The sequence below is a fragment of the Gorilla gorilla genome, chromosome 5 (genome assembly GCF_029281585.2).
Source record: "Gorilla gorilla gorilla isolate KB3781 chromosome 5, NHGRI_mGorGor1-v2.1_pri, whole genome shotgun sequence".
Classification (NCBI taxonomy): Eukaryota; Metazoa; Chordata; class Mammalia; order Primates; family Hominidae; genus Gorilla; species Gorilla gorilla.
In genome coordinates, this window is record NC_073229.2 from 61,143,319 (window position 1) to 61,169,963 (window position 26,645).

General features: G+C 44.9%; 1 protein-coding gene and 1 pseudogene across 1 annotated transcript in view; one reads left to right on the plus strand and one right to left on the minus strand.

The window, feature by feature from the left end:
* The window catches only part of ZNF318 (zinc finger protein 318), a 33,577-nt gene extending 11,347 nt beyond the window's left edge, over window positions 1-22,230 (minus strand). The window contains exons 1-6 of the mRNA XM_019029354.4: window positions 21,501-22,230; window positions 17,842-17,990; window positions 9,682-10,318; window positions 7,218-8,699; window positions 4,929-5,028; window positions 891-1,192 (exon numbers count right to left, since the gene is read on the minus strand). Of these exons, the coding sequence (XP_018884899.3) occupies window positions 891-1,192; window positions 4,929-5,028; window positions 7,218-8,699; window positions 9,682-10,318; window positions 17,842-17,990; window positions 21,501-21,899 (3,069 nt within the window). The 5' untranslated portion in view covers window positions 21,900-22,230. The remainder of the gene's footprint in view (window positions 1-890; window positions 1,193-4,928; window positions 5,029-7,217; window positions 8,700-9,681; window positions 10,319-17,841; window positions 17,991-21,500) is intronic.
* On the plus strand, window positions 15,998-16,923 carry LOC101123989 (small ribosomal subunit protein uS5-like; annotated as a pseudogene).
* Window positions 22,231-26,645: the final 4,415 nt, after the last annotated feature.

The following is a 26,645-nucleotide window of genomic DNA, read 5'->3' on the forward strand; positions in this document are numbered from 1 at the left end:
TTGTAATTGATTGCATATGGAGCAGTTAGGGAGAGCAGAGCACTGAGAGCGACTTTTAAGTTGTTGGCATGAAAACTGTTGGACAGTATGCCATTCATTGAGAATGCATAACAATGGAGAAAGAAAAAGTTGGAAGGAGGTTGAGCACAACCATTAATTTAGTTTAGGACATGCTCAATTTCAAGTGCCTATGAGATAATGAAGTGGAAATGGTGAGTTACGTTGTTAGACACTCAGAAGACTCATTTGACTACAACATAAAACTGGCAATTGTCACATGGCATTTTAGCATAGGACTGGATGAAATGGCCTAGGAAGAAAGAGCAAATTCTGGAGAACTGGGCAAGGACTGAGCCCCGAGAAACTCAAAAATTTAAAGATTATGCACAAGAGACAGCAAAGGATACTAAGCAGGAGCATCCAATGTACTACGAGGAAAAGAAGTGTGACTGAAGCCAAGGGGAAAAGAGTATTTGTAGGAGAAAGTGATTCTTGGCCTCAAATGCTGCTCATTTGAGAAGTAAAATGTATCTACTGACTTTAGCAACACAGTAGTGACCTAGACATGAACATAGTTGCTAAATATGAACCCCCCAAAAGGGTATATACAAGTTCTGAGAAGATCAGAAGCCAGATAGGAGTGGGTTAGGGAGTAAATGCTGGAAGAAGAACACAAAAGGTTCGAATACTGAGGATTTAGGATTCTTTGTGGGCAACAACGAACTATGCTGAAATTCTGAAGAGGAGTACCACGCTCTGATCTATACTGTAAGAAAATAATTAACAAGAGTAAGAACAGTTTGAAAACCTAAGTTAAGAAAATGGTTAGAAAACCATAGGAGTCAAAGGGAAAAAAAAAGATGATAGAAATGGAAAAATTGAGTTGTTACCTTGTTGGAGGAGGAGTTTGAGAACGATGACACTTTTTCTGGGCTCTTAGATTTTTCTGCTTTCCCAGGCTTCTCTGTAGGCTCTCTACTGTCACTTAAAGACTTCTGAGATTTATCAAAGATGTTAATTCCCAAGATCTGAGCCACTTTGTCCAGTTCAGATTGCTTCTTTTCTGCCTCTTCTGCCTCTTGCCGTAGCTCTGCAATGTCCTTCATAATGTTATCCTGAAGCCGACTCACCTCCACCAAGAGAGGATCTTTGTGGCCATCCTTCTCCCTTCGTTTCTTGCGCAGCATTTCTCCTGAGCAATCAAACGTCAACAAAAAGAAGCACAGGGAAAATAAGATGAGTCATTTCTCATTTACAAGCAATAATTTGTCAGGGCTTTATGGTTACAAAATCTTTGCCCACAAATGTTTCTAAGAGCGGCTAGGCGTGGTGGCTCATGCCTGTAATTCCAGCACTTTGGGAGACCAAGGCGGGTGACTACTTGAGTTCAGGTGCTCGAGACCAGCCTCACTAACATGGTGAAACCCCGTCTCTACTAAAAATACAAAAAATTAGCCGGGCATGGGGGTGGGCGCCTGTAATTCTATTTACCCGGGAGGCTGAGGCAGGAGAATTGCTTGAACTCAGGAGGCGGAGCTTGCAGTGAGCCAAGATCATGCCATTGCACTCCAGCCTGGGTGATAGTGAGAGACTCCGTCTCAAAAAACAATTTTTTTTTCTAAGAGCAAGTGAGACTCTCCTTCCACATGGGTTGGTGTAAGTGAAGCTTCTATGAAGGTAAAGAATGGGTTATGACATTATCTTTTGTGTAAAGGTTATTAGCTAAGGATTTATGGACAGGCTTCAGGGGCTCCATGAACTCCCGTAACAGTATATATAATTTTGTGTGTGTCTCTCAAAAACATTAATAAGTGTTGTAACTATGAATTTAGCAGCTGTCCTCTCTTCAGAGGGCTGAAGAATTATTTAGAGGGTAATATATTTGACTTTATCTGATCTAAGGACACTTTAACAACTTCTTCAATGAGTTTTAGGTTTTGCCTCTGGTTTATCTTTTTTTTTTTTTTTTTTTTTTTTGGTAGAGATGGGGTTTTGCCATGTCACCAGGCTGGTCTTGAACTCCTGAGCTCAAAGTGATCTGCCTGCTTCAGCCTCTGAAAGTGCTGGGATACAGGTGTGAGCCACCACACCCAGCTGGCTTATTTAATGTTATCTCCTGTTCCAAACTGCAGATCCTCTGGTGTTAATCCTCACAGGATAAATAACTCAATTTCTCATCCCTAAACAGTCCAAACCCAGACAGAAGCAATTATATCTTCTCCCACTCTCTGTTCTTTCATACTATCAGTATTTAGGAGCCTTGTTATGTTCTTTTCCTCACTGTGTATGTGAATTCCTAAAAGCATAAAGAAATGGAATAAAAAGGAAGGCATCAGGGAACATTTTTGTGTGTGTGTGTGCCAAATTTAAGGAAAGACCAGACACTGTGGTTCATGCCTGTAATCCCAGTGCTTTGGGAGGCTGAGATGGGAGGATCATTTGAGTCCAGAAATTCAAGGCTACAGTGAGCTATGACAGCACCACTGCCCTCCAGCCTGAACAACAGAATGAGACCCTGTCTCTCAAAAAAAAAGAAAAAAAGGCCGGGTGGGGTGGCTCACACCTATAATCCCAGCACTTTGGGAGGTTGAGGCAGGCGGATCACCTGAGGTCAGGAGTTAGAGACCAACCTGGCCAACAGGGTGAAACCCCGTCTCTACTAAAAATACAAAAATTAGCTGGGCATGGTGGCACGCGCCTGTAATCCCAGCTACTTGGGAGGTTGAGGCAGGAGAATTACTTGAACCTGGAAGGTGGAGGTTGCAGTGAGCTGAGATTGCGCCACTGCACTCTAGCCTGGGCAACAGAGCGAGGCTCCATCTCAAGGAAAGAAAGAAAAAGAAGAAAAAAAGAAAGTACTCAAAAACGATGGAGACATATTGAAAGGACACAGGAGCTAACTCACAGTGGGTCCCATTGGCCAAATTTGGCACAATCTGAGCATGAAAATAAATAATGATAATAAAAGATTATAACTTATCAAATGAAGAATCCATGAATTCATACTCATATAAATGAATAAACAAATGGGAGTGAGGGTTAGGAAGTTCCCTCTTACAGTAGAAAGCCAACTAATAAAGGTAGAAGGAATGAGGAACCTTGAAAAATCACTATTTGATAACCATCACAGGCCAGGCACAGTGGCTCATGCCTGTAATCCTAGCACTTTGGGAGGCTGCAGAGCTCAGGAGTTTTGAGACCAGCCTTGGCAACATGGCAAAACCTTGTCTCTAGCCAAAAAAAAAAAAATTAGCCAGGCGTGGTGGCTCATGCCTATGGTCTCAGCTACTCAGGAGGATCACCTGAGCCAGGAAGCGAGGCTGCAGTGAGCTGAGATCATGCCACTGCCACTGCACTTCAGCCTGGGTGACACAGCGAGACCCTGTCTCAAAAAAAATTTTTAAATAACTATTATCATAATAACTGGCTCAGGCAAGACTCATCAATGGATGCTAAAACCAGTGGGTGAAAGTCTGAGGAGTAACTGAATATTTACATAGTCTCAAAGTATCTCCTCTATAAGATTCATATTAATCAAAAAGGATAAAACAGTAACTTTATAGCGGAGAAATCTGGCAGACACCACCTTAACCAAATAATTAAAGTTAACATCACCAGCAATGGGACAAATCAACACCTGATACAAACTCAGCATCATTTCTGTGATAGTCTTGCCAAAAATGAATAACCTGAATTTAATCATAAGGAAACAGACAAATCAAAATTAAGGGATATTCTACAAAATATGTGACTTCTTATTTTCCAGAATGTTAATGTTATGAAATACAAAGACTCAGATTAAAGAAGAGTACTGGAACGTGAAAACTTAATGTGATAAATAATCTTGCACTTTGTTTTGCTATAAAGGGCATTAACGGGACAATGTGAAACATGAGTAAGACTGGTAGACTGGATAATAGTACTGTATCACTGCTAATATCCTAATTTTGATAAGTGTATTAAAGTTATGTACCTTCTTTGTTGTTAGGAAATACTTAAGTATTTAGGAGTAAAGGAACATCACATCTACAAGTTACTTTAAAAAGTTCAGAAAAGGCCAGTGCAGTGACTCATCCCTGTAATCTCAGCACTCTGGGAGGCCGAGGCAGGAGGATTGCTTGAGGCCAGGAGTTTGAGACCAGCCTGGACAAAATGATGAAACCCCATTGCTACTAAAATTACAAAAATTAGCCAGGTGTGGTGGCACACACCTGTAATCCCAGCTACTTGGGAGGCTGAGGCTTGAGAATCACTTGAATCCAGAAGGCAGAGGTTGCAGTGAGCCAAGACTGCACCACTGCACTCCAGCCTGGGCAACAGAGCGAGGCTCCATCTCAAAAAAAAAAAAAGTTCAGGAAAAATTACACACACACATACACACAAATTGAAAGGGAGAAAAAGATAGAGCAAGCGTATTAAAATGTTAATAATCTGGCAGGGCGTGGGAGCTCACGCCTGTAATCCTATCACTTTGGGAGGCTGAGGCGGGTGGATCACCTGAGGTGAGGAGTTCGAGACCAACCTGGTCAACATGGTGAAACCCTATCTCTACTACAAATACGAAAAAAATTAGCTGGGCATGGTGGCAGGTGCCTGTAATCCCAGCTACTTGGGAGGCTGAGGCAGGAGAATCACTTGAACCCGGGGGACAGAGGTTGTAGTGAGCAGAAATCACACCACTTCACTCCAGCCTGGGTGAAAGAGCAAAACTTCGTCTCAAATCATCATCATCATCATCACCACCATCATCTGGGAGAAGAGTACCTGAGAATTCTTTGCACTATTATTGCAACTTTTTTGTAAGTTTAATTATGTCAAAAAAAATTTTTTTAATGAAGTTTCAGGTTACTGAACCTGCGTGAGAGTACCAAATTTGGGTCTCCTACGCAAGTTATTACAAAAAGGCAGTCATGCAAAGCAGCTGATACCTTGTTGTTTATGAAGCCGCTCTAACTCGGTCCTAAGATAGTACATCTTCTTCTGGCGGGCTTCCCGGTCATTCTTTAGTTTTTCCCTCTCTTCAATAACCTGCAAAATACAAAGTGGTAAGAGAGTCCATCTCCTCCAACATTCTCTTTTCTATTTCTCTCTTCCAGAAGCCTTCTTCCTAGACATTAACTGAATGTAAGGATCCAAATGCCTGCACACAGGCTCTGACCTTACAGTCAAAGTAATATTTCATTCTAAGTTCCAGAATAGAACTGTCCATCTTTTCAAAAACTATACTGTCCAGAAAGGTTGTTTGTTTGTTTTTTGCAGGAAGGATCTAGGGCACTGATAGCAACTATTAGATAGTGGTTCTAAGTTCCAAAGGGAACCACAGATAAAGGAACCATATGTGTTATAGGTAAGGGACATATTTCATGTTGTTTATTTTCACTGCTCCTTGCAAACCAGGGATAACCCATAGGCAGTATGCCCAGAGTAGCATGTTGTTTAATCCTCACAACATTTTCACTATTTAATAGTCAGAAAACTGAAGTTGTACAAGATTAAGTAGAATACTCAAAGTCACACATTAAGAGTAGATGTACAATCCAGGTATATCTGCCCTAAAGCTCATGATCTTTCAACTATATACTACCTAATGAAAAAAAGCAAATATGGCTTGTCTATACTATACCAGCATATAATAGGCCTGTATGTGTCTATAATAGACCTATGTATTATCAGCGCCCTGACTTAAGGACTAGATTTATAAAAGGAAAGGAAAGAGAAAGTGTATGACCTCCAAACACTGTCTCTAAAGTTTTGTCTACATTGAACCTATTCCCTTTCCCAAAAGACTTCAGTAAAACTAAAGACTGAAGTTCAGGGTATTTAAGTCCAATAGAAACTTAAGTGTTTTTTGTCTTCCCAATAATTGGCTAAAACTTTTTAACTGGAAAAAAATGAGACTGGCCCTCTAATTTTTTTCTTCAGAACTTTTTTTTTTTTTTTTTGAGATGGAATCTTGCTCTGTTGCCCAGGCTGGTGTGCAGTGGCGTGATCTCGGCTCACTGCAACCTCCACCTCCTAGGTTCAAGCAATTCTCCTGCCACAGCCTCCTGAGTAGCTGGGACTACAGGCGCGTGCCAGCACACCCGGCTAATTTTTTGTATTTTTAGTAGAGACAGGGTTTCACCATGTTAGCCAGGATGGTCTTGATCTTCTGACCTCGTGATCTACCCACCTCAGCCTCCCAAAGTGCTGGGATTACAGGCATGAGCCACCATGCCCAGCCAGGTCTTAACTTTTACGAGCAAACCAAATTAGACACATTACATTTTTATGTTTCTAAACAAAGTGAGTTGCTAGGTATAAGCACCTTTACAATTAATAGTATGTATTAACTCTTCCACTCAAAATTCTTCTATTATGTATTCCCTATCTTGATGTAGTTTTCACCTACTGCTCTAAATTATCAGAATTATTAGAATTATTAGATCTTTACCCCAGTCACTGCTTTCTTCCCACAGGCTGGGGACCCAATGAACCTGGATAATATAAAAAATGACTTTAGAGGCCAGGCACAGCGGCTCATGCCTGTGATCCCAGCACTCTGGGAGAGGCTGGCAGGGGAGGATCACTTGAGCCCAAGAGTTCAAGATCAGCCTGGGCAACAGTGAGAAGACCCCATCTCTATATGAAATATACGTATACATACACACACATACATACACACACACACACGTAATTTTTTAAATAAATAACATGTCAAAAATGTTACTGTTACTCCTGGACTCTAAGATAAACCAGAACAAGCAAAGTTTATTTCTTGGTTTGCTTCAATTATCAAGCAACAACTAGTTATTAGCTTTAACTCACATAATCATTACAGGGTAAGAATACAGAATTCACTGGGATCAAACAGGTTTACTGATTCTCCTTCACCACACCCAATTTTGGTTCCCTACTCCACTACGAAATCATATTGAAGACTTCAAGGCTCCCAGTTCCTATCTACAGTGTTTGAAGACCATTAACTTGGATAGAATTAAACTTAAAAAAGGCTGACAATCACAATAGGACCCAAGGCCAGACTTTTGTTTAGTCCTAATGATAAAACATGTGTGAAAAACAGAGGAACAATATACACCTCTTAGGATGATGACAGCAGCCTCCAAACGACTTCAAGTGAAAGAGCCTTACAAATTTTCAGCCCCTTCTAAAAAACATATACAAATTTATGGCAAAACAGAAAACTCAGGCACAGGATGCCCAAAGCTAATATTCACCTTTTGCTTCTGGGAAGCACGGTTCTTCTCATCAGAGATCTTCTCTGGATTATATCTTATGAGTGATGGAATGGACACCTGGACAGGCACTTGGGCCGCAGGAATTGGGCCTCGCAGAGACTCTTTCTGCTTAGGCTTATCGGGAGTCACAGTGGGGATCACACGAAGATTAGGACGGCTACGAGTAGCTTGTTTGGTTATTGGCATTATCCTGTGTGGTTCAGGTACAGGGTGGTTTGACGGTTGAGAGGTGGGATACATGGGCCATCTTGAGGCTGCATATGCCATGTAGTGCCTATAGGCATCAAAAGAGGCAGGGGGAATGGCAGGTCCCTGGTAGTTTGGAGGTATCCGAGCCGCAGCAAACTGAGAGGCCCTTGGCATGTGAAACTGAGATAAAGCAGCAGTGTGTGGAAGTCTAATTGGGGCAGATGGGGCTGATGGCAACATGCACCTGACTGCAACAGATGACTGAAACCCACTACCAACCACCTCTGGTCCTGAAATATGACCCACTGGATGGTCAGACTTTAGGAATGGAGGGCTGTTTTTTGTGAGCAGGTAAGGATCCACAGGAGAAGGTGGGTGTGGATGGGACACCTCTGGAGAGTGGGTATTGCTATGATGTGCCTCCCTGCTCTCTAGTCTGTGGGGATCTGAGGAACGTCGATCAGCTGAGAAGCAGTGGTCAACTGAGGAACAGCGGTCAGCTGAGAAGCGGTGGTCAACTGAGGAACAGTGGTCAGCTGAAAAGTATCGGTCAACTGAGGAACGGCGGTCAGCTGAGGAGCGTAATGATGGCTTCTTGCCATGAAGTCGTTCCTGGGTGCGTGCAGCCAATTGACTAATCTCTGCTACTCCAATATCCAGCCCTATTGTCTTGAGCAAGTCATGGATCTTCGCATATTCTGGATTGGTCTCTTCTAGTGATTCTAGCTTTACAGCTGGAGCTGAAGACGGCAGGGAGCTTGCCTTCTGCCTCATAACTTCACTCTCAGAGCTCCCAAGGGGCTTTGGTAGGGATTCTGCCTTTAAATCCTCTTCTTCATCCCCATAGAGAAATTTCTCCTCATCTTCAATGTCGGGAAAGCTACGTCGCCTTTTTTCCTGTGTACTGGTAGAATCAGCCAACATGCTCAGAATGCGGGAAAAACCACTGCCATCCTGGCTAGCTCTCTCATGGGGCAGCAGGAAGTCTGTGTGTCGCTCAGGTCCCTCGGCCTTCAAATCCAAATTATCCTTGTGGCATAGAAAACTTCCAAATTTTTCTGTGAGAGGACTGTTGTCTTTGGGAATCCCAGGAAGGTGACCCCATTGGTAGAGGTTGCCCTGAGGTTCCTTCAAGGCAGTCTCTACCATAGTCCCCTTGTTTTCAATCTCTGAGGCAAAAGCAGCAATAGCACCACTTAGTGGAAGGGATGGGTGCCCAGAGTAGAGAGGGTGATCCTGGCTGGAGCTGGTACTGCTGGAAAAACTCTCAAGCTGCAAAGACAAACACAACTGATTTAGTCTTATGCAGAATCTCAGAACATTAGTAATTGAGATAAATACTTAAATACTTTGGTCTTCCTGAATTAACAGGTGAGATACAAGTATGGATAAAAGGGAGGAAAAGTATCCTTAACCAGATTCAAAATGTGAATCCCCTTATCTCCAGATGTTTCTGCTGTTGAGGAGAAACAGGAAGTGAGGCAAACTGGATGGAATCCTCACCTTTATCTATTTGTTAAAAGGAATTTGAATTCAAAAGAATTTTAGAGATCCCCTAGCTTGTTTTCTTTTCTATGGATCCCCAAAAGAAAAGGAAAAAAAAAGACCTGCTTTGGCTGAAGTGGGGAGAGGAAACTCTGGAACGCTAACTCATCAGCATTCCTTTGCTTGGGAACCTCTTCAGAAGCCTTTATCTCCTAAGACGACAGCTAAAAACTAGTGGTCTTTCCACTAGTGGTCTGACCATCCTTTCACAGGTCAGGGAAAAACATCAAGGCTCAGAATGGTGAGGTGACTTGTCTAAAAATCACAGTAAGTTGGTGGCAGAAGTGGGTCCAAAATCAGAATCACCTGATTTCTAGTCCAGTGTCCTACAACTCATACATCTTGTCTTCTCTCTAAAGAGAGATGAGAAAATTGAGATCACCTCCTCCCCTTGCCCTTCAAGGTTCATTTCCAACAAACCCATACTCAAAGATTGCCAAAGGATAATCCAATTTAAGTAAAAAAACTTACAGTACTCTCCAAAATATCTATTTATTAATATAAAGCCTAATATACAGCAATAGAACCCTCTACTGATGCATTAAAAGGCCTACAGTTTCGTTTGGAGAGTCCTAGAAGGTGTAGCTCACAATGTCGGTCCAGCACATATTACAAAGATACCATTAGGAACATAGCCCACAGGCAAGTAAGCAGGCTTTAAGATATTAGAGAGACTAGCAAGAGGCCCTACAAGAAATGCAGCAGAGACCTGCATGGAGGGCTCCATTATGTCCACCTCAATCCGCTTCTTCAAAATGGATTTCTTGGGCATCACAGATACTTCCTCAGGCCGATGCAAATATCCTGGCTCTGATGCTGTTAGGACACCTGACAATCCAGGGATGGAACAGCCAGTACCACCACCATCAACTCCAACCAGCTCCTGACTCAAGCTCCTACTTCGCTCCTCCTCTTCCTCTCGCTTTCGTCTGGCAAGATCCAGTTCTCGAAACTCAGGGTCGAGAAACCTAGGACTTGGGCTTCTTCTACGCTGTCGATAGTTGCGAGTTCCTGATGTAAAACTTGGGTGATCCCCTCCCATGCTGTTTATCTTCACTGTGTCATCATAACGGGGTCTTTTGGCCTCCCGGCTCCTTTCTTCAGATCGTATAGAGTAGCCTTTGAGTTTTTCTCGATTCCGTTCTGTTCCCCGCAACAGCTCATCATGACAACTGATATGGGGACTATAATCAGATCGATGCAGGAAAGTTTCTTTTGTTCGGTAGTCCTCATCAAGTTGTCCCAAGAAGGGACTGAGAGGCCCTTCCTCCTGGGAAATATATCGCTCAAGACCCCGAGAGCACTGGGAGCTTCGAGTGAAGACAGAATCATCAGTCAGGTCATCCCTGAGGAAAAAGAGAAGCATCATTGAACAAATGGACTTGGAAAGAATAAGAGCAGACAAGGCTAAGAGACTGGTGTTTGTCAAGGGGGCTATAAAATGCTTAGGGCAAAAGACTATAATCATGAAGTCCAAGAACATTTCCTCCCTTTCCCCAGGGGAACAAGCAGCTTTAGCCTCTAAGCAAGAGGTAATATTACCAACATATCTAGATAGATCTCTTGGATAATTTCTCCGACTAGACTTAGGGCATGCAGAATATCATGGAAGTTACACAACTCCACACAAGCTAAACTCTAGCTCTTTGCTACTGAAAGTGTAGTGCGGACGAAACAGCATTAGCATTACCTGGGAACTTTTTAGAAATATAGCTTCTCAAAGCTCCACCCCAAGCAGATCTGAACTAGAATCTGCATTTTAACAAGATCTCCAGGTGATTTGTCTGTACTTTAAAGTTTGAGAAACACCAGTCCAGATCAATGGGATTTTTTTGTTTTGTTTTGAGATGGAGTCTCGCTCTGTCACCCAGGCTGGAGTGCAGTGATGCAATCTTGGCTCACTGCAAGCTCCGCCTCTCAGGTTCATGCCATTCTCCTGCCTCAGTCTCCCGAGTAACTGGGCCTATAAGCACCAGCCATCACACCCGGCTAATTTTTTTTTTTTTTTCTGATTTTTTAGTAGAGACGGGGTTTCACCGTGTTAGCCAGGATGGTCTTGATCTCCTGACCTAGTGATCAGCCCGCCTTGGCCTCCCAAAGTGCTGGGATTACAGGCATAAGCCACTGCGCCCAGCCTGTTTTGTTTAAGACAGAGTCTTGCTCTGTCACCCAGGCTGGAATGCAGTGGCATGATCTCGGCTGACTGCAACCTCTACCTCCCTGGTTCAAGTGATTCTTGTGCCTCAACCTCCTAAGTAGCTGGGATTACAGGCGTGCACCACCACGCTGGCTGACTTTTTGCATTTTTTTAGTAGAGATGGGGTTTCACATGTTGGCCAGGCTAGTCTCGAACTCCTGATCTCAGGTGATCTGCCCGCCTCAACCTCCCAAAGTGCTGGGATTACAGGCGTGAGCCTCCACACGTGGCTCAGATAAATGGTTTTAAAGCTGTGTTCCAGAGGTTGTAAAGAGTGCTCAGGAGCTACCAAAAGAAAGGAGGTACTAGAAAAGCAGAACCAGCAGGGCTCTCGACCTTCTATCCCAGTTAAATCACACTAATTCCAACTTTAAGTCTGTATATTAAGGTTCTAATAATTCAATTGGGAAAAAAAAGTTTCACTATACAGTAACTTTTAAAAAAACTACTGATTTATCTAATTAGCATGATTTTCTCATAAGATTTAGAAGGTTCTCCAATGCTTTGCCTTGATGGTTCACATATTAAAACCCATAAAGCTCTCTCACAGCCTGTTCTGTCACCCTCTTTGCCTTCTCTGGATATCTACAAGCACTCTGCTAATCTTGGGCTTAGAAAAGAGAAAGTGATGGTTTAGTTCACCATATATTTTTATTTCATTAAATACAAAGGTCTCAGACCTTTGTGGCATGAGGTAAAAATCCAGGATGGGACAGCTATTCTTTTAGCTGAGAATTCTATACCACACCCAATAATGCTAACCTTCTCAGGGGCTATGGCTATGACACAAAACTAAAGTTTCTGATTTAAATCACAAATAGAAATAAAGATCCTCTAGCACTTTATGTATGAAAACTTCTAAGTACTCTGAATAAAAAATAAAAGTTCTTACATGTCACTCACATTCCAGAGTGAATTATCATCTAGAGGATGGTAACTATTAGTGTCTTCTACAGTTTCTAGTAGCTACTTTTGTTTTTTGTGAGTTTCTAGAAATGACTTTTCCTAGTTTTTTTTAGTAGTTGCTTTCCTATCTCTGAGACTATGCCAGCAGAATCTCAAAACATTGCCTTTTCTTATTCACCAGCCTGCCTTTGATCAAAGTTGTAGACCTAGGAACAAATTTATGAAAGGTTATCAAGGACAAACTTTATTTACCTTCTCTAACAAGAATGCCACCTGTGGGAATCCAGGTTTCTGTTACCCACCTTCTTCCTAAGAATTTGGGAAATTTTGAGGTTTCAATGCAGTATGAAATAGGAATAAATGGGAATAAACCAAGGATGATTTCTGAAATCAAACTGAGGTAAAAATTTTTCTCTATAGGTCTGTCAGCCATAAACACACCTATTTCCAGAGAGGAATGTTCATGAGTTGAGTCACTCCATTGCCAAAACACCATCTACCATACAAAAAGTCTCTGACCATATTAGTATAGGGAGAAAAAACATAGGCTCCATGAGGAGTGGCAAGTTCATTCACACTCCCACATTCAGCTCCCCACCAGAACTATTACATGTCACCATGAAACGGCATACTAGCCCAAGATCTAAATCAGTACTAACTATCAAGAAGCTATAAATGAGATGGCTCTCAAAAAGCTGCAGTCCAGACTTGGAATCTCCAGTAGAATGAGACAGAAAAAAGGCATAAAAACAGTTTTCTTAAAAAAGCTATCACATACATATAGGCAGAAATCAGGTTGCTTATTAGAAGCTCATGTCCTCCTTCCCCAGGACTCCAAAAGGATATGAGAAGAGAACTGGCTGTAGTAAGAGCCCTAAAAAGGGTACAATCTCCTATACCCTGAAAGAGTCCAGCGATGGATACTCCCGGAAAGCCTTGGTTAAGTTCAACTGTTTTCTAAAATAAAGTCTATCTATTTAAAAAAACTGATTGTTGGAGTTAGGTAATGAGGACATGGGGTTTCACTGTACTATTCTACATTTTTGTGTTTACAAATCTCTGTTAAACAAGTTTTTAAAAAATGTATGTATGTCCATATAAAAACTTTTATACCAATGTTCAGAGCAGCATTAATCATAATAGCCAAAAAGTGAAAAGAATCAAAATGTTATCCATTCATTCATCACTGATGAATGGATAAACAAAACATGGTATATCCATACAATAAAATATTATCAGCAATAAAAAGGAATGCTACAAACACGGATGAACCTTAAAAAAAAATATGCTAAGTGAAAGAAGCCAGTCACAAAAGACCACATATTATATGATTCTATTTATATGAAATGTCCAGAACAGGCAAATCTATAGAGACAGAAAGTAGATTAGTGATTGCCCGTGGCTGGGGGTAGGGTGGAGGGAGTAATGGCTAAAGGAACAGAGCTTCTTTCTGGTGTAATAAAAATGTTCTAAAATTGATTGTAGTGAGGGATGCACAACTCTGAATATGCCAAAAATCACTGAACTGTACACTTCAAATGGGTGAATTATATAGTATACAAATTACATCTCGATAAAGCTGTTAAAAATGTATACATATTTTAAAAGGTCCTTCAGAGCCTAAACTCTCCATTCTTTTCTGTTGATGAGTCCCAAAAATGCCCCAAGAAAGCTGTTTGCTTCTATTCCCTAAAGAAAATCAGAGGGAAAAAAATCGCAATCCTTCAATCTGTCAGAATAAGGAGAAGGAATTAGGCGATAAGCTGGGCACAATGGCTCACACCTGTAATCTTAGCACTTTGAGAGGCCAGGGCAGAAGGACTGCTTGGGGTCAGGAGACTACCCTGGACAACATAGATAGATAGATAGAAACCCAATTTCTAAAAATTTATTTTTTAATTCACCAGGTGTGGCAGTGCAGCCCATAGTCCTAGCTACTCTTTAGACTGAGCTGGGAGGACCACTTGAGCCCAGGAGTTTGAGGTTACAGTGAACTATGATCACGCCACTGCACTCCAGGCTGGGCAACAGAGCAAGACATTGTCTTTTAAAAAGATAATAATTTTTTAAAAATAAATAGCTCCATGAATGGAACATTAAATGTGCAAATTACTTTGATGAACAGGAGAAATCAACCTCACATCCACAAGTCTTTAGAAGCCAAGTGTTTTAGAATTTTTCGCATTACCTTTCATGTTCCCTTTTAAGTAGAATTACAGTCCTACACACAGGGCTGCTAAGGTGAAGACACTAAAACCCAACTTGGCTATCTTCCAAACCTGATATAAAACTTAACAGATTCAATAAAGGAAGAGAAAGACTACTCGAGTCTCAGAAAAAAAATAAACAAACATCTGGCCAGGCATGGTGGCTCATGCCTGCAATCCCATCACTTTGGGAGGCTGAGGCAGGAGGGTCACTTGAGCTCAGGAGTTTGAAACCAGCCTAGGCAACACAGTGAGAACCCCATCTCTACAAAAATTTGAAAAATTAGCTGGGCATCGGGTGGTGTGTGCCTGTATTCCTAGCTACTTGGGAGGCTGAGGCAGGAGAATCACTTGAACCCAGGAGTTAGAGGCTACACTAAGCTATGATCGTGCCACTGCACTCCAGCCTGGGTGACAGAGTGAGACCCTGTCTCTTAAAAATAAATTTAAAAGGGGCCAGGCGCGGTGGCTCACACCTGTAATCCCAGCACTTTGGGAGGCCAAGGTGGACGGATCACGAGGTCAAGAGTTCGAGACCAGCCTGGCCAAAGAAACCGCATCTCTACTAAAAATACAAAAAATTAGCCTGGCATGGTAGTCCGCACCTGTAATCCCAGCTACTCAGGAGGCTGAGGCAGGAGGATTGCTAGAACCTGGGAGGCGGAGGTTGCAGTGAGCCGAGATTGTAGCATTGCACTCCAGCCAGGCAACAGTGCAAGACTCTGTCTCAAAAAATAAATAAATAAAAATAAAAAAATAAATGAATTTTTAAAAAATAAACATCTACATACACTTTTTTTTTTTTTTTTTTTTTTTTTTTTACAGAGTCTTGTTCTGTGCAGTGGCACAATCTGGGCTCACTGCAAACTCTGCCTCCCAGGTTCAAGCTTCTCCTGCCTCAGCCTCTGGAGTAGCTAGGGACTACAGGCATGCGCCACCACTGGGTACTTTTTGTATTTTTGGTAGAGACAGGGTCTCACCATGTTGGCCAGGATGGTCTCGAACTCCTGACCTCAAGTGATTGGCCCACCTCAGCCTCCCAAAGTGCTGAGATTACAGGTACGAGCCACCGCGCCAGGCCCAAACATCTACATACAAAGGATATAAATGGCCTGTATCATTGGTTGAAGACTAGACTCACTGTCAGGAGACAACCTGAGTATGCCAATGGTCCTGTGGCCTGGTTTTAGTGGACAGTAATTATCCACACAAACCATACTGAACAAAAGGGAAAGAAGAGAAATGTGTAGGGGGCAACAGTATTTTTTAAATGGCCTTTTATCTCTGTTTAGAACCTTAATCTCACTTTCTCTAAAGTAGACCTGTGCCTCTGAAACACATGATTCTACAAAGAAGACTGCTGCCCCAAACTCCCTAAGAGGAAAAATTTTAATTTTTGTAATTTAAAAATATAATTAGTTCTATCTGAAGCACATGTGCATAACAAAGTTTATGCAAAGGGGAAGTGACATCCTAGGCCTAAGAAGAACTGCTGAAGCTAACTCAAAACCTCAGCAAAGAATGAAGACAATCACACTATGTACCACCTACCCAGACTACCTACTCAATAATTTCCCCAAACAGAAGCAGCCAGAAGAGCAAGGGCTATTGCCTCAATTAAGTGATACAGTCACATATCTTGAAGTCCTTTAGAAGCTTCAATGTTATATGACATAAGACTATTCTGCCTTGCTTCTTCTCTGAGAAAACACTAAATGGCAGATGATGTCGGTGGAGGGGGTGGGGCGGGGGCAGAGGCCCCTGGGGCCCTGGGATGGGAAACCGTGGTGGCTTCCGTGGAGGGGCTGGGGTTGCAGCCGTGGACAGGGCTGAGGCCACGGAGCTCATGGAGGCAAGGCCAAGGATAAGGAGTGGATGCCTGTCACCAAGCTGGGCTGCTTGGTTAAGGACATAAAGATCAAGTCCCTGGAGAACTATCTCTTCTCCCTGCCCATCAAGGAATCTGAGATCACTGACTTTTTCCTGGGGGCCTCTCTCAAGGATGAGGTGTTGAAGATTATGCCAGTGCAGAAGCAGACCCACACTGGCCAGTGCAAAAGGTTCAAGGCGTTTGTTGCCATCAGGGACTACAATGGCCACGTCGGTCTGGGTGTTAAGTGCTCCAAGGAGGTGGTCACTGCCACCTGCGGGGCCATCATCCTGGCCAAGCTCTCCATTCTCCCTGTGCACAGAGGCTACTGGGGGAACAAGATCCACAAGCCCCACACCGTTCCTTGCAAGGTGACAGGCCACTGCAGCTCTGTGCTGGTGCACCTCATCCCTGCGCCCAAGGGCACTGGCATCGTCTCAGCCCCTGTGCCCAAGAAGCTGCTCATGATGGCTGGTATTGATAACCGCTACACCTCAGCCAGGGGCTGCACTGCCACCCTGGGCAACTTCGCCAAGGCCACCTTTGATGCCATCTCTAAGACCTACAGCTACCTGACCCCCGACCTCTGGAAGGAGACGGGATTCACCAAGTCTCCCTATCAGGAATTCACTGACCACCTCATCAAGACACACACCAGAGTCTCTGTGCAGAGGACGTAGGCTCCAGCTGTGGCTACAACATAGGGTTTTCATACAAGAAATATAAAGTGAATTAAGCCTGAAAAAAAAAAAGAAAAAAAGACTATTCTGCCTTGCTTCACTGCATCCACAGCCAATGGAACTTTTAGGTATTACCAATGGCAAAACTGGTCCTCAGACTTCCTGCCCAGCTCTCCCCAACCCGCCTAGCTATGCTCTGTGCAACACGGCAAGCGACAGTCTCAGTTTGAAATTACATTACATTGATTTATTGCTACTGCTAATCATTTGTCAAAACTCCCAATGTGCTGGGCAGAGACCATAACAGTCATGGTCTCAGCTCTGAGAAAGAGTGCTTTCCTGAACTCCCATCCATACTTTGACTTTTGTGAGGTGAAAAACACCTAATGTGATTATTTACAATCTATATATGGTTAAGTTCCTAGTACCTGAGGTCTATATCCAACTCTCTTGAGTGTATCTACCCTTCCTCAGCACTCAATAGTTGTAAAATAATAACTGAACTTAAACATTTTTGAAGGTCTCTAGCTTTCTATTAATACTTTATCTACTTCACATACACACATATATTAACCCTTTTTGAATCTATGTTTCAGCCTGGATAAGCTAAAAAATAACACCATTTTAAAAAGACTTCCCATTTTGTCCAGAACTTTTCTTTGGAGAAGGGACTGCTCATAGTTTCACTGTTTTAGAATCTATACCATCTCAACTGTTCTTCATTTGGGGGACTCTGATTATGTCCCCTCAGCCTCTTCTTTCTAGTCAAGACTCGGATGACCTTTTTAAAGTCTTTTTTGCTATACAATTTATTCAGCAACAGAGTCTACACATCATTATACTCCTCCCACTTAGAAATTCTATCCCAGCGTTTTATTTTGTACTGGACACGTGGCATAGGAAATAACTTTAGAGCTGGCACCATCCTTTCAAATATATCATTCGGAAAACAGCAACATTTCTGCCTTCAAGTACTAGTATAGTATGCCCTGCCTTAGGTGATGCCTACCTGTCCATGTCTTCCAGATTATCCACTGGTGACCCCAGCCGATCACTAAGCCGTCGCCGTTCTGGTGTGCTAACACAGAAGTGGTCATTGCCAACAGTGATCCTTAAGCTCTTTTCCAAAGAGTCAGAACGCAGACCAGGAGAGCGTCTCTACAAAAGTAAAGGATAATATGGTTAGTCAATAGGGTCAAGACATCCCTACAACCAAAAACTCTCCTCCCTAGTTACAAAGTTAGCCAGGCATGGTGGCTCATGCCTGTATACCCAACACTTTGGGAGGCTGAGGTGTATAGGCCCAGACAAGAATGTGAGACCAGTCTGGGCAACACAGACTCCATCTCTATAAAAAAAAGTTTAAAATTAGCCAGGTGTGGTCCCAACTACTCAGGTGGCTGAGGTGGGAGGATAGCTTAAGCTTGGGAGGTCAGGGCTGCAGTGAGCCATGACTGCACCACAGCACTTCAGCCTGGGCAATGAGCAGGACCTTGTCTCAAAAACAAAAGACAACCCTGCAAAGTTGGCGTTCAACAAGGTGAGAAATGGTTATGGTAAGACACTATACCAAAAATAAAGCACTTTTTAAAAATTATCATTTTCTTAGAGATATAAGCCCATACCTCTAACTCTCCTAAACGGTGACCTCTCATTCTTACTGGGCATGGGAAAAGAGAAGTGAATAAAGTCCCTGCTCTCAGAACCTACATACTTCTAATGAAGGAGGTAAGCCAAAAACAAGTTTAAAGAAAAAAAAAATTATTCTGGTAAGTGCTATAGTCATTAAAACATGGTACCATAAAAGGAATTACTTCAGATAGGATGGTTAGAAAAGGTTTTTCTCAGGTGATAACCTGAGGCCTGAAGGATGAGGTGTCAGCTTTGCAAAGAACAGGTAGAAAGATGTTTCAGGCAAAGAAAAGAACCACCTCAGTATTGAGCTTGGTATACTTTAAGTAACAGAAAAGCGGCCGGTGTGGCTGCAGCAAAGTGACAGAAGAGGAAAAGATAGGCAGAAAGCACAGTTGGGAAATTTGGATTTTATTCTTAGTGCAATTAACAGTTATAGGAGGGTTTTACACAGGATAGTGACATTATCTGACTACATTTTTCCTCCAGATGCTTGCACAGCACACCCTCACCTCCTTCAGATCTTTATTCAAAAATCACCTTCCCAGGAGGCCTTCCCTGACTACTCTCAAAAATTTTAACTCCCCAGGCCAGGCATGGTAGCTTATGCCTGTAAGCCCAGCATTTTGGGAGGCTGAGGCAGGAGAATCACTTGAGGCCAGGAGTTTGAGACCAGCCTGGGCAACATAGTGAAATCCCTCCCCACACCAAAACATTTTTTTAAAATAAAATCAGCTGGGATGTTGGTACACACCTGTAGTCCCAGCTACTCAGGACGCTGAGGTGAGAGGATCCCTTGAGCGTGGGAGTTTGAGACTGCAATGAGCTATGATCACACCACTACACTCCAGCCCGGGTGACAGAGCAAGACTACATTACATACACACACACGCACACACACACACAAATTGTAACTCCCTTCTCTGCTCTTAGTCCTTTTTTTTTTTTGAGACTTGCTCTGTCGCCCCCAGCCTGGAGTGCAGTGGCACGATCTCGGCTCACTGCAAGCTCCGCCTCCCAGGTTCACGCCATTCTCCTGCCTCAGCCTCCCAAGTAGCTGGGACTACAGGTGCCCGCCACCAAGCCCGACTAATTATTGTATTTTTAGTAGAGAGACGGTGTTTCACCGTGTTAGCCAACATGGTCTCGATCTCCCGACCTCGTGATCCGCCCGCCTCGGCCTCCCAAAGTGCTGGGATTACAGGCGTGAGCCACCGCGCCCGGCCGTATTTTAGTACTTCTTAGTACTTAATTACATTTAACATACCATCGCATTTCTAACTTCAACTTATTATCCAACTCTCCCTGCTAGAATATTAACTCTATAAGGATAGGAGTTTTTTTCTGGTTTGTACTTTGTTGTATCCCCAGGGTAGTCCAGAACAGTGCCTAATGCAAAGTAGATGCTCAATAAATACATGTCAAATGTATAAAATGAGGGCTTAAAAATCAATTTGATTTCTGTGTAACCTCCAGAACAAACTGGAGGGTAGCAAGGGCGGAGTGTAAAGGAGCCAAATGCAACAATCCATGCAAGAGGTAATAGGGCTTAGACCAGAGTGATGGCAGGAGGATGGCAGTTTTGGGGATGTATTCTAGAGGTAAAGCTAACGGGTTAGACAGATGAGGTAATCTGACAAATTAGATGTGGGAAGAAGGGAGATAATGACTGTTTCTGATGTAAGCAATGGATGATGCTATTTACTCAGACAGAAAAGACTGGAGCAAATACATTGTGCACTGGAGAAGAAAAGGAGGTTGTGTAAACAAGCATTCTGTTCTTGCTTCCTCTGTAGTGACTGCCACCCACACTGGCACTGCTCAACTGAAAATCTTAACATAGTGACAAATCAATTTACCCATGACCAAAGTACTCACAGTACTTACATACATGTTAGAGAGCCACTCAAAAAAGCAGAACTGTGTTACTAAGTTTAAAAGAAGAGGCCAGGCATGATGGCAGGCGCCTGTAATCCCAGCTACTTGGGAGGCTGAGGCGGGAGAATTGATTGAACCCCGGAGGCGGAGGTTACAGTGAGCTGAGATCATGCCATTGCACTCCAGCCTGGGGAAGAGAGTGAGACTCTTTCTCAAATAATAATAATAATAAAAAGATTGATGAACTAAAAATAAAACAAATTCCCAAAAACCAGACTCTACCTAGAGGATCTCTTGGGGTGGTGGTTATGGTTAAAGGTCAACATTATTCCTAAAACTAAACTTAATCTCATGCTCCGTTCCTCTAGCAGTGAAACACAGAGGTTCAAATCATGGGTTTGGGGAACCAGGTGGATCTGAGTTGAAGCATACAGCTCCACCACTTAGCCGTGTCACCTCAGTCGAGTTTCTTGAACCTCTCTGGGTTGGTTCCTCGGCTGTACAACAAGGAATAGTATTAACTGCCTCACTTCAAAGAGTTGTGAGGGTTAAAAGAATGTGCAAAGTGAAAGGCTAGGCATAATTCCTGACATAGAACTCGATAAGAGGTAGTGGCTATGGCAATGACTGTGGTCCTACACACTTCATTCCGAGGCAGCAGCTCCAATTCATTTAAGCTAACAGTTTACACTCTAGACGTAAAGCCTGGTAGGGTTCAAGCGTCCCTAACTCGCCACAAAAACGGACATTTCGGCTTTTTTCCCTAAGATCCAGGAAGGCAGCTCAGGTGTAAGGGGATGAAAAGTACGGAACCCCGAGGACACGTCAACTCTACAAAAAGTACCAAGCCACACGGTTTGGACGAAATGCCCCTCGCCTTGGCAAACTTTCCACACCTCACCCGGCATGAGAGAAACAGCCTATTCCTAAGGAACGGAGCGCGCACTCCCGACCAGACGCCCGTGCGCTCCCGAGTCCGTTATTGTGTCAACGCTCCCGGGTCTGACAGAAGCCTCCAGGCTCGGCATCCCCGAGGGAGTTGGCCGGAGGCTTCGCGCTTAGGACCCTGGTCTGGAGGCCCCAGGCGTTTCTGGAAACGGGAATTCCGGGGGAGGGGGCTGGGGGATGGAGGGAGTCCTGGACGAGGAGTGGGATTACCCGGCTGCCGCTGTCGCCTGGATGGTCTCCGCGGCCGTCCCGGGCATAGTCGGCGCGGGACTCCCCTCGGCTGCTGCCTCTGAAGCCGGCCGGGCCCGGCGGGAAGAGTCGTCGGCCCCGCGGTGGCGACGGGGAGCCGCGACGGGCCCGAGGCGGGGACGGGGAGACGCGACGACCCCGTGGCGGGGACGGCGAGGCCCGGCGGCCGCGGTGCCCTGAGGGCGAGCGGGGTCGGCGAGCCGAGGTCCGCGACGAGGAGCCGGAGGGCGGAGGCGGCGGTGAGCTGCGGCGAGCCGGGCCTGAGGAGGAGCCAGAGCTGCGGCCGCTGCGCGGGCCGCCCCCGCCGTCGTCTTTAGGCCGGTGGGAAGAGACGGAGGAGCGAGCGCTGCTGCGGTACATGGTTCTTGCAGCGGCGGCCACGGCGACAGCTCTGACCCGGGGGCGCCCTACCTAGACGCAGGCCCGGAGCGCGCCGCCGCAGCTGCAGCCGCCGCCACCTCGGCCGCTGCGCGCCGCCTCAGCCGCGGGAGCAGCCCCCTCCCCTCGGCCCCGCGTCGCCCCGGGGGCCCGGCCGAGCGCGCCCCCGCGGCTGGCGGTTGGAGGGCGCGAGCACGCGTCCGACACACCCCCCCGCCTCCGGGGTTCCCCGCTCCTCCACTCAGGGAGCGGCCGCAGGAACCAAGAAAAGTGGGGAGGAGCACAGACGCCGGCGCGAGGCTGGGCGAGGGGAGGGGAAGCGAAGCGCGCGCCCTGAGCTCTGCACGCCCCGCCTCCGAATCCTCAAGATGGCGGCCGCAGAGCCGCCCACTTCCCCCTCCCGCGGCGGCCACGTGACCCCTGCGGCCTCCGCGCGGGGTGGGCGGGGCGGAAGGGAGGGCTTCTCTGGAGAGGAATCTGGTTTTCCGGGGATGCTCCAGGCCTCGGGACTTAGGGGTTTGGAGACCGTGCGGAGGTGTCTTCGCTCTTTCCTGCCGCCCCTCAAGCCTCTTAATTTAGGGATGGACACGAAATGGTTGAAAACCATTCGTGATAATATAAACGGGCCTGTAAACGTTAGCTGTGTGGGAGGTTACGGACCTCGGCAGGAGCGCCCACCGAAGTCCTGTCCCCTGCTGAAGCAACACGACCCGCATCAGTTTACTTTCCAGTTTGCCTAATTTCTAGAGGTTGAAATTGAGGATAGGAAAGTACGAGGTGAAGGTGGTGGGCCAGAATCAAACCCAAAATAGACGTTGTCAGGCCTCTGAGCCCAAGCTAAGCCATCATATCCCCTGTGACCTGCACGTATATATCCAGATGGCCTGAGGCAACTGAAGAGCCACAAAAGAAGTGAAAATAGCCTTAACTGATGACATTCCACCATTGTGATTTGTTCCTGCCCCACCCTAACTGACAGGATATAGTCTCCCCCTCGCCCTTAAGTAGGTGCTTTGTAATATTCTCCCCCGCCCTTAAGAATGTACTTTGTACACCTATCCCAAACCTATAAGAACTAATGATAATTCCACCACCCTCTGCTGACTCCTTTTTCGGACTCAACCCGCCTGCACCCAGGTAAGATAAACAGCCTTGTTGCTCACACGAAGCCTGTTTGGTGGACTCTCTTCACACGTTTTCGAGCTGTTTTCTGACTAAAGTACTTGTGGTCATGGTGGAGGTCCTTCATTACCAGGGGCCCACATCATGACCGACTGGAGGCGTGGCGAGTTTTTGTAAGAGATCCAGGCATGCCCCCTCCCCTGGCCTAAGTCCAGAATTTTCCTAGATGCCAATCTCAGGGCCCTGCATCCTAAATACAAAAGTGGGCCAGGCGCAAAGGGTCACGCCTATAATCCCACCATTTTGGGAGGCCGGGGCAGGAGGATTGCTTGAGCCTGGGAGTTCGAGACCAGCCTGGGCAACGTAGAAGGACCTCCATTTCTAAACAAAAAAAAAAAAAATTGCCGAGTGTGGTGGCACGTTCCTGTACCAAAGCTACTTGGGAGGTTGAGGCTGCGGTGAGCTGTGATCATGCCACTGCACTCCAGCCTGGGTGACAGAGTGAGACCCTCTCTCAAAAAATACATCCATATATATATATATATATCCATTTCCATACGTTCTTATAATGGCATATACTCAGTAAAAATGTATAAAATTTTTACTAGTTGACTACTTTTACCCAGCTTCACATTTTATATAATTTATATAAAATAAGAAACCAATAACTTATTTTAATGAAAAAAATAATAAAAATATGCCAGAGGTGTATGCCCTGTCTTTATTAGAGTATATATGGATTTTGGTTACCCATACTTTTGGTGGGACTTAATAAATGTGAAAAAAATGTAAATCAGTGTGTATAGATACTTGGAGTCAATAAATTTTAAATCATGTTTGTTATATTCTGTATCAACTTTTACTCCTCAACCCGTTTCTAATACTGAATATTTTTATCAAAGGAGCTGGGGTGTTTTCAAGACGGGGAGACACGGTGTATAATCAGAAAACTCTTCTGCTTCCCCTTCACACTTGCTCTATGCATAGTTCTGTGTCCTGCATGAAATCTCTTGCAGATCCTTTCACTTTTCAAGTATTTTTCAGTCATGAGAGTAGTCATATTGCAGTAGAAAATACATAGTACAGAACAAAACTTTAAACTTTATTCAGGCTAAAGGTTCTCCCCTACCCCTGCTTTTACCTGCTTCAGACTTGAAGCTTGCTATATTAAAAGTGGTATGGTAGGTTTCTCCACATCCCTGCCTTTGCTCCTCAAAGTTTGCTCCTCCTCTCCCACTGGCTAGCTGCTATTTCTGACCCCCTCCTCCCAGGAGGAGAAGGGATTGAAGGGAAAGAACACAGACTTTCCTGGTTAGTGCAGGATGCTGTTATCTTCCAAAATCGGTTCCCTATGGACAAGGAGGAATCACAAATGTTGGCTTTTCTCTCTTATGCACCTTTGTGGGCTTTTTTAGAACTCTCTTGCTGGCAGTGGTCCTCCTCTGGTTCACTGTCTATGACTCCCCTCCCCCAAGTCTTTGGCCTTCCGGAGGAGGCTTACCCCATGTAAAACTCACTCCCGTGGCAGGAGTCCCTTTCCTCTCTGGTTATCTCTCATGGGACGGATCCCTTTTATCTTATTTTGTTTTTTTTTGTTTGTTTGTTTTTTTTTTTTTTGAGACAGAGTCTCGCTCAGTCGCCCAGGCTGGAGTGCAGTGGCTCGATCTCCGCTCACTGCAAGCTTCGCTTCCTGGGCTCACACCATTCTCCTGCCTCAGCCTCCCGAGTAGCTGGGACTATAGGCACCCGCCAACATGCCCAGCTAATTTTTTTGTATTTTTTTTAGTAGAGACGAGGTTTCACCGTGTTAGCCAGGATGGTCGCGATCTGCTGACCTCGTGATCCGCCCGCCTCGGCCTCCCAAAGTGCTGGGATTACAGGCATGAGCCACCGCGCGCGGCCTGGGACGGATCCCTTTTAAATGACTCCAAGTTCGTTAGCTTGTGTGTCCACTTGGCTCACAGGATAACTCATGCATCTTTGCCCCAGTGGCGAAGGCAGTGCAGCTCACTCCCCATGGCTCCCACCTTATTCACCATCCCAGCACAGTTAGCCAGCATCTTGCTTTTGGACTTCCCCCAGGTAGGGGTTAAGACACTATCCCTGTGGATCTCCAAACTCCAGGAGACACAAGCCAAACATTCTAAGAGGTTCTAGTAGAAGGCTTTATCTCACTTGGCTCCCCTCTCCCGCCCCAGAGTGGCAGGAGAGGAAATACAGAGCCCACAGGTAACTGTCCAACACAATCCTCATTCTCTTGTATAGACTGAGGGTGGATGATTAGTAATGCTGGCAGACTAGTTCATATTCTATCATCACCCTTTAAGATGGGGGAATGGGAGTACCTAGCATCTGTTGTATTGCCTTCTACTTTTGAGGCCTTTGCTGAAACTCCACAGACAATAGGAAGAACCCAGTTAACGTACCGTCCCTGTTGTCTGTCATCAATTCAAGAAATTTTTATGAGACTTCTGATGAAGATGGTGAAATGTGTAAAGGCTTTCACACACACACACACATACCACCCCGTAGTAGACATATCGCAATGACATATAAAACCTTAAAAGAGAAAAGTAAGGAGACCTAGGATGTATGCTATGGACTGAATTGTGTTCCCCCCACCACTACTCCAAATTCATTTGTTAAAGCCCTAACCCCCAATGTGATGCTATTTGGAGAAGAGTCCTTTGGGAGGTAATTAGGGTCAGATGAGGTCATGAGGGTAGGGCCCCCATGATGATAGTGTCTTTATAAAGAGAGGAAGAGACACCCATGCCCTCTCTCTGCTATGCAAGCACACAGTGAGAAGGCAGTGTCTACAAACCAGGAAGAGAGCACTCACCAGGAACTAAATTGGCTAGCACCTTGGTCTTGGACATTCCAGCCTCTAGAACTGTAAGAAATAAGCACCTGTTGTTGAAGCCACCCAGCCTTACGGTATTTTGTTACAGCAGCTCAAGACAGCTAATACACTCTGAAACGAGATAACCACCTCCCCATGGACCTCATGGGCTTTGAAATGAGTCTAGAATCAAGGGTAGCAGTTAGAGATTTGGCTCCTGTGAGATAATGGAAATGTAAGTGCTCCTCAGGAGGTGGAGGACCTGGGACAGATTTTCAGCTTAAAGCCAAGGACATGCCTGTCCCTACATGCGAGCTGAACAAATTACTGCCAACCTTCTGCTTGGGGCTAAGTTTCATGGGAATGTGCCATGTGGGTGGGAAGATAAAAATATTGACAGTCTTTAAACAAGAACTGAGCCTAGACACTCCCTGCTCAGTGACTGGAATGGTAATATCCTAATATTACCAATATTACCTATACACCAGTAATAACTAATTAGAAAATACGATTCTGAGGCCAGCCGTGGTGGCTCATGCCTGTTAATGCCAGCAGTCTGGGAGGCTGAGGCAGGCAGATCACCTGAGGTCGGGAGTTCGAGACCAGCCTGGTCAACATGGCGAAACCCCATCTCCACTAAAAAATACCAAAAAATTGGCCAGGGGTGGTGGTGGGTGCCTGTAATCCCAGCTACTTAGGAGGCTAAGGCAGGAGAATCACTTGAACCCGGGAGGTGGAGGTTGCAGTGAGCCGAGATCGTGCCA